Below are 13,813 nucleotides of genomic sequence, written 5' to 3'. Positions count from 1 at the left end.
TGTATGGGTAGGATATTTAGCAAGAAAAACTTTGATGAATTAAAGAAGAATTGTAATATGCTCGACTGGGATCAAGCAATGATATGCAAGGATCCTTTATCCAAATTTCATTCAATTCTTTCTGATGTATTTAACAGAAGCTTTCCTCTTAAGCTAATCAAGAAAAAAGCTAAAAAACCCAGGTTGACAAAAGGTATCAAAATTTCGGCAAAAAATCTACGATCCCTACATATGATTAGAAAATTTGACAGTGAAAATGAAACCTTCATTTCTGTTTATAACAAGTATAGGTCCATTTACAGAAAAACCTTGAAAACGGCTAAAAGGGTATACTATAGGAACAAAGTAGAAAATGCAAGTCACAGGCAAAAAGAAAGCTGGAAAATTGTCAATGACTTGAGAGGTAGAAACAACTCTGCTCCTGTGAAAACAAATTTAGAATGCAACGATATCAATGAATATTATTGCTTAGTTGCAGAAACTGTTTCTAAACAGATTATTTCCTCAAATGATCCACTGATTTATTTGAATCCCATCTCTGTTTCTGAATCATTATTTTTCACGCCTAGAGATACCGTAGAGATGAAACAAATTTTTAATAAAAATAAAAATGCATCTGGGTGGGATGACTTATCTATAAAAATATTTTCACATCTCTCCGACTCAGCTATTATGGTACTAGTTGAATCAGTAAATGTTTCATTTGCAACGTTTAAAAAACGCAATAGTAATTCCAATACATAAGGGGGGTGATACTGATAATCCCGCAAATTTCAGACCCACTTCAATGTTACCTACACTTTCAAAAATAATAGAGAAACTCGTGAAAAAAAGAATAATGGCCTTTCTGAATAAGCATAACACTATTATTTCTACACATTTCGGATTTCAAAGAGAGAAAGGAAAAAATGATGCAATTTTCAACCTTCTTCAAAACGTTTATCTGAATCCGAATGGGAAGTTGCAAGAAGCAGTTTTCTGAGATCTGACAAAGGCTTTCGACTGTGTTAACCACACAATTCTGTTGCAAAAATTAAAGAAATATGGGTTTAGAGATGTAGTAATCCAGTGGTTTGAGTCTTATTTATCCGGACGTACTCAAAGCGTATATCTTCAAGGCGACTTATCACACAAATTAGAAATTAAATGGGGGGTACCTCTAGGATCAGGTCTGGGACCGACCCTTTTCTTAAATGATCTATCCTCAATTAATATTTGCGGAGAGTTCACTCAATTTGCAGATGACACCAAAATACTTTGGCATGATAAAAATGGCACACAATTGCATCAAATGATTGAGAATGATATTAGTAAAGTTAAAGATTGGTGTGATGCTAATAGGTTGCCTTTCAATATACTAAAAATTAACATCCTCACTTTCAAATATAATCTTCAAGAACTTCATATAGGAAATCAGGTGTATAAATTAGGTGATCAGTTATATGTCGGAAACAAAATTTCTGGGTTTATATATAGATGATAAATTGAAATTCGAAAGTGACATTGAAAAACTCAGAAGAAAATTGGCATCAGGATGTTTCGCAGTAAGAACCGTTTCATGGGAACTTGGTGTAGATATGGCAAAACGTGTGTATTATGCTTTAATCGATTCACATCTGAGATATGGAATCTGTTTTGGGGATCATGTAGTCCATATGTTTTCAATATGATTTTTGTCTTGCAAAAACGAGCAGTAAGGTATATGTGCAAATCTAAATTCCGGGATTCTTGCAAGCCACTCTTTATAAAACATAAAATTTCAACACTACCTTCTATTTTCATCTTAGCATCTGTATGTCTCATGCATAGCAAATTTATAAACGAAACTCATAAGATGTCTCAATGTAACACTAGACAAGCACTAAATATAACCTTACCAATTCCAACATCAACACAAATAAAAACTTCCATATTTTTTAATGGTAAAAAATTATTCAATCACCTACCAAATGAGATTAAAATTTTAGATAGCAAAAAACAATTCAAACGTACGTAAAAAAAACTTCTGACGAATGCTTTCTACTCGTTAGATGGATTCTACTGTATGAACTTTTAATGTGTGAAATTCGATTTCGTCTTCAATTCCTAGTTATACATTATTATTCAATGTGTTTCAGTGATAGTTATACATTATTTATATTTATATTGAATTTCATTTTATATTTACATCTGTTTGTTGTTAATATTCATACAAAGCAATTTTTTATTGTGACAATTTCAATATTTTATGTACATGCATTGTATGATTGCACATGTTTGTTGTTGATGTGTTTTAGAGTTATATATTTTGAATTATGCAACTAATTTTCCTTTATTTTGAGTATTTCAATATTGAGTTCTACAAAAAGGATTAGAAGCTTTATATCTTCTATCAATTATCTGCAATCGGTTTCGACAGTTGCTAGTACTGTCATCTTCTGGCACTCCTCAAACTGAGGAGTGTATATATATATATATATATATATATATATATATATATATATATATATATATATACAGTGTCACCGATAAAGTCCGCATCAAATGGGAAACTTTTTTATTTATCGTTTTATGTGAAATTTGATTTTGGCAGTAGATTTTGCTTAAGAAATGATGTCAAATGGCGTCTACAAAATAGGTCACGTGATTTCCTTAACCTGTCAAAATTGACATTTAAAAAAAGAAACATCGAAAAATGACATTATTCTTCAAAATATCCAAAAATATCAAAGGATAAAAACAGTTTCTTTTGTAATTTTATACCCACACACCAAGTTTCAAACCCATAATAAGTATTTTATATTTTCACTATTTTTCCGCATTCCTGCTTTTTCTACTTATCAAAATTTAAGCACACCTGTACTAAATCATTTATTTTAACTAAACTCGTCAGCGAATTTCTTTTTTTGTAATATAATAATATTTTAAGAGCCTCTTTGATGTTAAAAACAAATTTTAAAGTTTCAACGGGGCTTTCAAAACTATACAGTACTTGAGTTTTTTAATGAGCAAATGGCCTCACAATATGAATTAGAACAAAACGGAACATTAGGAAACATCATTTCGTGATTCTTGAAGCCCATTCAATAAAAGAAAAAACTCATAGTATTTGCATTTACCTACTCCGCTAACAACACTAATTTAAAAAAACTGGGTAGGCTGTGAAAAAATATGAAACTACATAATGTGTTTTAGAAAACGTCACTGTCACTGAATAAATTAATGCCCGTTAGTTCAATGTAATGTATGAAAATTAAAATAATATGTTATCTTTACAAGAAAAAATTGAAATTGTGCTAATTTGTAGTGAAAACACATTGCATCGACAAGTGGCTGATATTTTTAACGCAAGACATCCTGGTAGACATGTACAGCAATCCACTGTAAGTAGGATTTTAAAAAAATTTAAACTGACTGGTTCAGTTGAAAATACTTTTAAAAAAACGTCATAATCCATCACGCAATAATGATGAGGTTCAGTTGGCTGTCTGCCTGGATGTTATCGAACAGGGAAAATCAAGTATTACCAATATTGTAGATAGAACTGGCGATAAAAGAGAAAGCTTAAGAGCAATTTTACATAAAAATAAATTCAAACCCTACAAACCCAAATTTATAAATACCTTAAAGGAAAGAGATTTCGATGTTCAACTAGATTTCTCTTTCTGGTACCAAGGAGAAGTAGAATTGAACAGAAAATTTCCTTACAAAATCCTATGGACCGACGAAGCTACCTTCACATCGAACGGCGTAGTCAGTTCCCAGAATTGTAGGTGGTGGGCTCAGGAAAATCCTCATTTTGTGATAGAATGTCGGGACCAATATTCATTTAAAACAAATGTGTGGTGCGGTGTTTTAAATAATCAGGTAATGGGGCCATTCTTTTTTAGACACAATTTAACTTCTCAGGATTATTTGCAATTTCTAAATACTGAGATCAGTGATATAGTGGACAATATGCCGGTTGAAATAAGACACAGTCTGTGGTATCAATGTGACGGGGCTCCTATTCATAGTTTAAGACAAGTCAAAGAAAAACTATTAGAAATATTTAGGAGCAAAGTTATTGGGCGAAATATGGAGCAAATATGGCCGCCTAGGTCGCCAGATTTAAGCCCACTAGATTTTTTCTTGTGGGGTTACTTAAAACAAATCGTTTATAAACAAAGACCTTTTCGTGACGTGAATCACCTAGAAACTGTTATTAGAAACTCTATTTTAAACATAAACCCTGTGAGTATCAGCAACTCAATAAAAGATGTATCAAGAAGGACAATTATCTGCATAGAACGCGATGGAAGACATACAGAAATGTAGTGTATTCAATGTCGTGAGTCTTTTTTTCGTGTTTTTTTGCTATTAGGTACATGTTTATTTTCAGTTCCTTTTAATTAAGATTACATTCCACTGTATTTTTTGTTAAAAAAACAATAAACACTCTAAGATATTGTTTCCTAATGTTCCGTTTTGTTCTAATTCATATTGTGAGGCCATTTGCTAATTAAAAAACTCAAGTACTGTATAGTTTGGAAAGCCCCGTTGAAACTAGATGAACTTTGCATCAAGTTTGACAACTTTTATTTTTCAAAATTTGTTTTTAACATCAAAGAGGCTCTTAGAATATTATTATATTCCAAAAAAAAGAAATTTGGTGACGAGTTTAGTTAAAATAAATGATTTAGTACAGGTGTGCTTAAATTTTGATAAGTAGAAAAAGCAGGAATGCGGAAAAAAAGTGAAAATATAAAATACTTATTATGGGTTTGAAACTTAGTGTGTGGGTATAAAATTACAAAAGAAAATGTTTTTAGCCTTTGATATTTTTGGATATTTTGAAGAATAATGTCATTTTTCGATGTTTCTTTTTTTAAATGTCAATTTTGACAGGTTAAGGAAATCACGTGACCTATTTTGTAGACGCCATTTGACATCATTTCTTAAGCAAAATTTACTGCCAAAATCAAATTTCACATAAAACGATAAATAAAAAAGTTTCCCATTTGATGTGGACTTTATCGGTGACACTGTATATATATATATATATATATATATATATATATATATATATATGATGTGTTGTTCTTCCGGGTGTTCATCCGTTGGGTACTATTCGATAGTCGACGTTTCGCCATCATCTCAGATGGCATTATCAAGACGAGAGAGAGGTGTACACCTCTCGAAGCGAAGCAGTAACTCGTCTTGATAATGCCATCTGAGATGATGGCGAAACGTCGACTATCGAATAGTACCCAACGGATGAACACCCGGAAGAACAACACATCATATTCTACCATCCGTGAAAACCTACATTGTAATATATATATATATATATATATATATATATATATATATATATATAATATATATATATATATATATATATATATATATATATATATATATATATATATATATATATATATATATATATATATATATATAAATTGTGATAATTTTTATTATTTTCAAGTACTTGTATTTTACATTTTGTTGACCAGTACGAGGATAATGTATCAAATTTCCTTTGACTCAATTGTGCGTTTATCGTATTCCAATTATAATTACTATCAGTTTTTCTATCTGACTATTTATCATATTGATAGATATTTAAAGGTGATTGTTGTTTTGTTCTTTCATTTTGTAAACGACTTTGTCAATGAGAATCATGTTCTTCAGACAATAAAGTATATTTTGATTTAATTTGATATGGAAATTAATTATGCATCTCGGTAAAACTGTCGATTCTGAATCATCCATCACAATTTCGCTACATCTCTTTTAATTTGGAGTTGAGAATGTTTTTCTCGCCATGTTTTTTCTGATTTGATTTTTCGTACAGTTAGCATAACAACCTCTGGGGCCTCAGCTACTCGTCCTTGAACTTTCAAAGTTATAATACAATATTGGTTTCAATTTTACTCATTATTACTTGTACTTCCTGCTTTCGCAACAGGAATTCTTATTAAATCTTCTGTTTCTTCCGCTTGCATAAATCTTGATATATTGTTCACAGTGTCTCTGCTTTGTCCACTGAGAACTTTGTTTTTCAGTTTACTGTTCGAAGACATTTTCAAAGACAACAAGTAACTCACAGTTCACCACACAGAATAATTTATCCAGTAACAAGATGTTCACTACTTGAAATCCTCGATGATAATGAGCACTCGCCCCACTTCGCCAACTCATACAGTGTGTAAAAGCCAAACGGAATAAATTCAGTACACATTTTAACAAAATCCCGAAACACGTCGAATTTAAATTATGATTTGACATACTTCAACGGAAAAATGCTGCCCCTACCTTCAATCCCAGTCGAATAACAGGTAAAACCCCCAATTTTTTAAATAGAAAGTATAGGCTTCAAACAGATTTTTTTTAAAACAGAAAGTAAGCAAAAACCATAGCAATTTTCTTTTTGAATGGTATCTTTTAAAAAACTGTTAATATTTTTTGTGGCAATGTTAGTTTAAAACGCCTTGTCAACTTGTTTTGTATGTTACAACATTAGTTGTCAGTATTTCAATTCAAGTTTAAAGTTTGTTAACTTCAAGTCTGACAAATGGTTTGATTAACGGAAATGCATAGAATAACAGTTTTACAAATGATTGGTTACGGAGATAAAACTCGAACACAACTGGAAGTAGCTCGCCTATTTCATGAAAAATTTCCTAATTTGCCGCCCATATCTCAAGCAACAATAAGCAAAATAGAGAAGCAGTTTCGCGAGCTTGGTCATGTGGGGCAGATAAAAAAAGCAGCTGCCAATGCAATGAGTGATGAACTCAAATTAGATGTGATGCTTGAGTTTGAGGAAAACCCACATACATCGATTAGACAGGCATCGACTACATTCAATGTTAACATACATCGATAGTAAACATATTAAAAGAAAATTAAATGCATCCCTATAAAATGATACCTACTCAGGAGCTCATGAGAGACGATTTTGATAGAACTTATTTTTGTGAGCAAATGATGGACATGTTGGATGACAATATTATCTAATTAGAAGACGTTATGTTTTCTGATGAGTGTACTTTGTCTCTTAACAATCATGCTAATCGGCAAAATTGCCGCTACTAGTCAACTGAAAATCCTCACTGGATGAGAGAAGAACACACACAATACCCTCAAAAAGTTAACGTTTGAGCAGGGATTGTAGAAAACCATATCATTGGTCCCTTTTCATTGACGGCAACTTGAATGGCGATAATTATTTGGCACTACTTCAAAATGATGTCATTCCAAGTTTAGCAAATTTATATCCTGATCCAGGAAATCCTCAAGTTCCAGTGAACACGATATGTTTTCAGCAAGGTGGAGCACTACCACATTAGCAAGTTAATGTCCGGCAATATCTCAATACAACATTTCCCAATCGGTGGATAGGGAGGCGAGGATCAATTGAATAGCCAGCGAGATCACCTGATCTTTCACCATAGATTTATGGGGATATGTAAAGAGCAATGTGTACAAAACCTAAACTTCACATTTGAAGGTTAAATAATGTTAGAAGACAGTTTTATTTGAGATTACGATATTGCCAAGACGTTCGCGGTGAACATTTTGAACATCTACTTCATTAACATCCATAGTTCTTTTTCGTATTCTGCATTTCATTACATTTTGCATTACATTTTAATTTTTGAGTGTATTTTATCGAATTTCGGTAACCAGATGATTTTAATTTATTTCATCTTAATTGATGCAATAAACTTGAAATCGATAACATTTTTGAATAGAGAATGAAGAGACCTTTCAAACGATATATCACAAACCTAAACTTTCCATTTGAAAAATTGGGGGTTGTACCTGTCATTCGAATGGGGTTGAAGGTAGGGGTGGCATTTTAACGTTGAAGAATGTCAAATTATAATTTACATTTGACGTTTTTCGGGATTTTTTTTAAATATGTACAGTAACCAAAATAATGAATTTATTGCATTTGGTTTTCACACACTGTATATTGTGATCAACTAAGTTTCACTTACATATCTGTATCAACTATTTTATATTAATTATTTTGTTTATTCACTTCATGTCATTTTATATATTTTATGTTACTCCCATAATCGGGATATGGTAACTTCTGAACTATTAATCTCATTTTATTTGTTTGTGATTTGAGGTTCAATTTAGTACACCTCGAACTTCACTTTTTAAAAACTTCATTTGGAGAACTGCGTTTATGTGGAATATACCTCCTGAAAAATTTTTCCAAATGAATTTGATTTCCAGCAATTAAAATCTAATGATTTAATATACATACTCCCGAAGAACCATGTAAATGATTTTGTTTATTTGCAAATACTTCTTGTTATATTATTGATGCAAATAAATATATTATTATTTTGTTTAAAATTTGTTTTTCTGTTAATCAGCTGTCGCCTCCAGACGAACGACAACTCTCAGAAGTTGAGAAACTGTGCGAGCTAAGGACTAACAAGGTCTTACCTTTCAACGTGTGATTCCTAACACATATTATCGGTACAAAATGTTTTTTTTACCATAAATCTTTGTTGACTGTGTTCGCTTGAGTTACGAGCATTTAAACTGATGCTATTGTTTGAAGAAAAGGCATGTAAAAAATTGATCTCTCAGTATTTCTAAAAGCTGTGAAATTTTGCGAAACATACTGCAAATGAAGGACCTGCTACAGTTTTGCTTCTTACTTCTAAAATACTTTTTACTTACAATACAATAGCAAAAATAAAAATTACTCTAAAAGAGTGAGGAATCGGAGACTTTATACATACGAACTTTTATATCAGAAATTACCCCTTCATCACCGGCTTCAGTTTAGGTCATGACTTATGAGGCACCCTATATAGTTGACTTTAATATCGTTGCAACCATATCTTATTATCATTTTCCATGAACTCAAACATTAATTTGTGAACCATTCTTAATGTCCAGTTTAGGACAAATTGAAAATAAAGGAAAACATAAGTTTTTGACAATTCAATCAGGTACTGGGGTGTTTTTTTAAATTATGTCTAAAATCAATTCTCATAATTTGTTGATGAAAGTAAGCAATAATGAAGTTTAAACTGAAAGAGTATATTTTTAGGAAAGAATAATTAGTGATTTTTTTGAAATAAAATTCTACAGTGAAAAATAAATTATCTTACCTGAGGATTTCCAGATAAAAATTGGTTTAAGAAATGTATATATGGCGGCTCATCTGTTATTTCATAATATCTTATATTTCCATCACCTTTTCCCGCCAAGTATACCATGTTGGTATCTGGATCAAAATATGGAGAAACAATGCCAGAAGAACTGTCGATGGTATCAGTGAAGAGAGGTTTATCAAGGCTATTTTCATCCCAAACAGAATATTGTCTATCAGAATGACGTGAAAATCCTGTAGTCAGCAGACGTCCTGTAGATCCCAAATAAACAACTTTGCTTGCTTTTGGACCAGCATGACAAATGCCCTCCTAGATAAAAACAAGAATAATGCATGATACACCTTAAATCGTTCAATACAAAATATATGTTTTAGAAGTTTTATGGCGACAAAAATGATGGAATATCATTTCAATTTTTTTTCTTACTTAAGCGCTGAATTGTTGGGATCGTCGATTGATCAATGTACAGTACAACTATTTGATGAAGAAAATTTATAGATTATAACCAACTACCTTAACCGAAATATATCAGTTACAGCCGGTAGCATTCAAACTGAATATCAGGTTTTGAAAACGGAAGAATATTGTTTTCCAAAAGCTTGATATAATTTTTTTTCAATTGATTTTTTTCGATCTTTAGGCAAAATTTATGAATACAAGTTACTCACTAATTGGACTTTTTAGTGGTTTATATCATACAGTGCTTTTTGGGGTGAAAGTTTCAGTTTGCCCTTTATTGAACTTCAGCAGATTCTCTAATGATTTAGCTGTTCATTTTTTAGATTGTGGAAGGTTACATAACAAAAAAATAGTAATACGATACCAATATGTTCTGACAAAAGTTGTACTTTTGTGACTACAATATTACACATATCTCAACAACTCATATATGGAGCCCGGAAGTCAACCTTGGGGCTACTAGATTCTATGCAAAGAAAATCCATACTCCTCTGATTGGAGGCTCAAACATAATAAAAAACCTTGGTTTCGATTTTATTGCAAAGAAAAGGATCCTTATTAAAAATTAAAGAACATCAACAATACTGAAATGTACAAATTAATCAACCAATGTGATGGAATCGGCCGATTCTTGATGAAAATCCATAACACTTGTGATATTTCCACTGAACAGTTTACAAATAAAATAGTTTCCTCAGGCGAGTTCATACTCACGTGTTGCATAACCAGGAAATTTCACAATGAAGCGTTACTTGAAAAAAAATATTCAATCAAGTTGAAAAGCATAAATATTTAAGCTAAATAAATGACAAATATTGAAGTTTTGGAATTCACAAATAAAATTATCGACTCAATTATATATACCATTAGTGGGACCAATCAAAAGAACATATTTCACACATCCTAATTTTTAATGCTTATACTCTTTCTCAAATTAGATATCACAATTTGATCATTCTGCACTAAACAAAATTACTGATAGTATGACTTTGTATCCTTCAAACACTCTTTGAAAAAGTGAAATTGCTATATATATTATCAAAAAATCTTCTGTAGAGTACAAGTATTCAATTAAAAAAAAAACAAATTACTTGAACACGATACAAAAGATTCCAAATTTCCATCTTGAATTTCATTAGTTCGGACTTCCATTTAATATGATATAAAATGATTTGAAATCCCTGAAAGAACCAACCATGATTTTAAATCATTTTATATCATATGGAAGTCCAAACTAACGAAATTCATGAAGAAATAATGTCAACCACCATCAAACAAACGAATTTCCATTTTGATGTAATACATACTAACAAAGGAAAAAATTATCCAATTTCAAATTATTTAGAAAATTTTAATGAATTGACTAAAAAAAATATTGAAACAGTTCATAAATTTTCTAAAAATATTAATGATGTCCGTCAAATTATAATTAAATTAATATATTTGTTCTTAATTTTTACATGTTGCTAACTTCCTGATACCACAAAATTTTCTGTCTGAAACTTTTGTATCAAATGAGAAAATACTTTCAAGGGAGGTGATCGACTAACATAGCCTATTTGATTCAAGTTTCAACTCAATACATCTCAACCTACACTTTTTAAGAACTTATTCACTTAGAAGACTAAAGCCTTGTTGAATAAGTTACCAAATAATCGTTTTAAAATTGAATATATCTACAGTAATTTAAATACAAGATAAATTGCCTTTTGAGCACAGGCACTGTACTGTTGCAAATTATGCCTTAAAGAAAATAACGCCGTCCGTCTGACCGACGCTTTGCGAATGTTCGATGTTCGCTGCAGTTCTGGATGTGGCGAGAATAATGCTACCGGCTTCGATGGAATTCCGAGGAGTTTTCTACGGCCTCTGATTGCCAAATATAAACACGATCCACTTGCTTATCAGGACAGTCAAGAGAAAGTGACACTGCGGTACCCAGAGCGATCTAATAAGGTGACAGACATTTGAATAATAGTTGAAGTTTTAGTTAAAGTGTTTTGTTGTAATGAAAGTGAAATAAAGTTGAGTATGATTATTGTTCAGCGTAGTCAGTTATTGGTTAACCCACGGGGAAAAACGTAACAGTATTCTGACTATGTCTTGCAGTGCATGTGAATCTCCATAAAAAAATATCGGACTTATATGATAAAGTCATATATTATATATAAGAGTATTTAAAAAAAAAATTAAAAATGTCAATTTCTGCTTATAATTTTTCTTACCGATTTAACTATACCACTTCTGGGCTCTATTATCCTCAATTTCTTATCCTTACATGTAGTGGCAAGCAAACTGCCATCCCTGTTGAGAGACATGGAATGGATGGCATCATGATGACAGTCAATAACATTTACAGCTCCTCCTTTCTCAATATCCCAAACGATCAACTGAGAATAAACGGTAAATGTATTGCACAAGAATATTTATTTACAATACAGAATACAATAGCAAATATTGAAACTAGTAAAAAAGTCATTTTGAAACTGTACAACTACCATGTTTCAACAGAAAAACTAGGCAGAACAGTAAACTAAGTAAACTAGATTAATTCAGGTAGAAAGGGGTAACTTTTTGAGAAACAAATTTCAAATCACTCATTTCTTAACCACAATTCCATCATTTATGAACATACTATAATCTTTCATCTTCAGACAAAAGAATTGTCCTTAAAGAAGTAAAACTATTAGAAGTTCAGATTGTTCTATCTGTATGGTTGATGATTATATCAAGATAGGAATTATAGTTAATTATTAAACCTAAGATACACTTGTTTTCGAGAAAAAAACCACTTTTGTAAAAAAATTAGATATATCAAAACTATTCCCATTATTCTTCATTCGTGAAGTGAGGTAATAGTTGTTACGGAGTGATCAAAGCATTTGATTGCTCTAATTTGATTGGTCTAATATCACTGTTTCTAACAATGAATTCTTGTAAACACTTCGAGTCTCAGACAAGGCTGCTCAAAGAAAAAATGCTGTCTTATACGATGAAGCATTCCATGAAACCTGTACACCAGAGAGTATAAATATGGCCGAAAGTAGCATGACAAATTTGCTTCACAGAGTTTTGACAACCGAAATTCTAAGGAATTGGTATTTGTCATTTTGAACTGGAGTTTGCCAATTTCCATCATATTTACTGTATATGTATATAAGATATTAAGTATTATAAAACAGATAAGTTTGTAACACACATACCTCCCACATCATTGAAAAAAGAAACTAAACTATGTAAAACCTTATAAAAAACAATAATATTCATTCATCACATTGATATTACTACAAAATGAAAAGAATTTTTGACCATGAACACAATATCCCTCTATTTCATGTACTAACTAAATTAAAAGTAAAAAATAACGATTTTATTCTCTGTGAATTGAGTTGAAACAGCCAATATGTTCCAGCCAAATGTTTTGACATTGAGCTCAGATGTGTCCTCCAGATAAAATATGATAAAAAAAAAAGTTTATTATGTAAATGAGTGGTGTGTGCTAATCAAAAGTAATTATTTCAGATAGATTTTTGTTACCAGTTTGTATCTGAATAAAATGTCAAGTTCTTAACCTACATTCCATTCCAGTCCATTAACCTACACAGTAGGTTAATGGACTGACGCCTATCAGAAAACAACTACTCCCCTGGCTAATACCACGAAGGGTGTTGAATTATATCCTGCATATGCTGTTGGCGATACAACTGCGGCAATATATTTTCAATTATTGGAACACACTTGCAGACCGATTTCGGGCTGTTTGGCCACTCGTCAGTGCAAGGAAGTGTATATCAGGCCAGTCTGAACAAAATGTTTTTAGATAATTTGATTTATAGCCAGTCTTCAAGTATGCCCACTGACTATATGTGAAAGTTTTCTTTCCTTATACGAGGAATTGGGAAAATTTCGGATATGCAGTTGGTTACCTCGTTCACAGGCAGATGGGGCGACGACAAACCTGTTGTTCGAGGAATGATACTCTGACGGAATTCGATTTTCAATTATCGGAAATCATCGACTTTATGTTGATGATATACACTTCCTTGCACTGACGAGTGGCCAAACAGCCCGAAACCGGTCTGCAAGTGTGTTCCAATAATTGAAAATCTATTGCGGCAGTTGTATCGCCAACGGCATATGTAGGAATAACTTCTGTGAAGAATCCTGCACTGACACCTGTCGGATATAATTCAACGCCCTTCGTGGTATTAACCAGGGGAATAGTTGTTTTCTGATAGGTG

The 13,813-nt window shown here is 31.7% G+C and overlaps 1 protein-coding gene across 4 annotated transcripts in view; it reads right to left on the bottom strand.

Annotated features, from left to right (window-relative positions):
* LOC111507440 (coronin-2B) overlaps window positions 1-13,813 on the bottom strand; it is a 67,435-nt gene that overhangs the window by 13,243 nt on the left and 40,379 nt on the right. For all 4 annotated transcript variants that reach the window (XM_074185994.1, XM_023162733.2, XM_023162735.2 and 1 more), the window contains 2 exons: window positions 11,798-11,962; window positions 9,111-9,422 (listed from right to left, as the gene is read on the bottom strand). In XM_074185994.1, the coding sequence (XP_074042095.1) occupies window positions 9,111-9,422; window positions 11,798-11,962 (477 nt within the window). The remainder of the gene's footprint in view (window positions 1-9,110; window positions 9,423-11,797; window positions 11,963-13,813) is intronic.

Source organism: Leptinotarsa decemlineata, unplaced genomic scaffold, assembly GCF_025532065.1.
Source record: "Leptinotarsa decemlineata unplaced genomic scaffold, Ldec_3_MD MMD2_P_RNA_scaffold_2, whole genome shotgun sequence".
Lineage (NCBI taxonomy): Eukaryota > Metazoa > Arthropoda > Insecta > Coleoptera > Chrysomelidae > Leptinotarsa > Leptinotarsa decemlineata.
The sequence above is the reverse complement of the archived record's forward strand: the minus strand, read 5'-3'. Positions and strand labels throughout refer to the sequence as shown.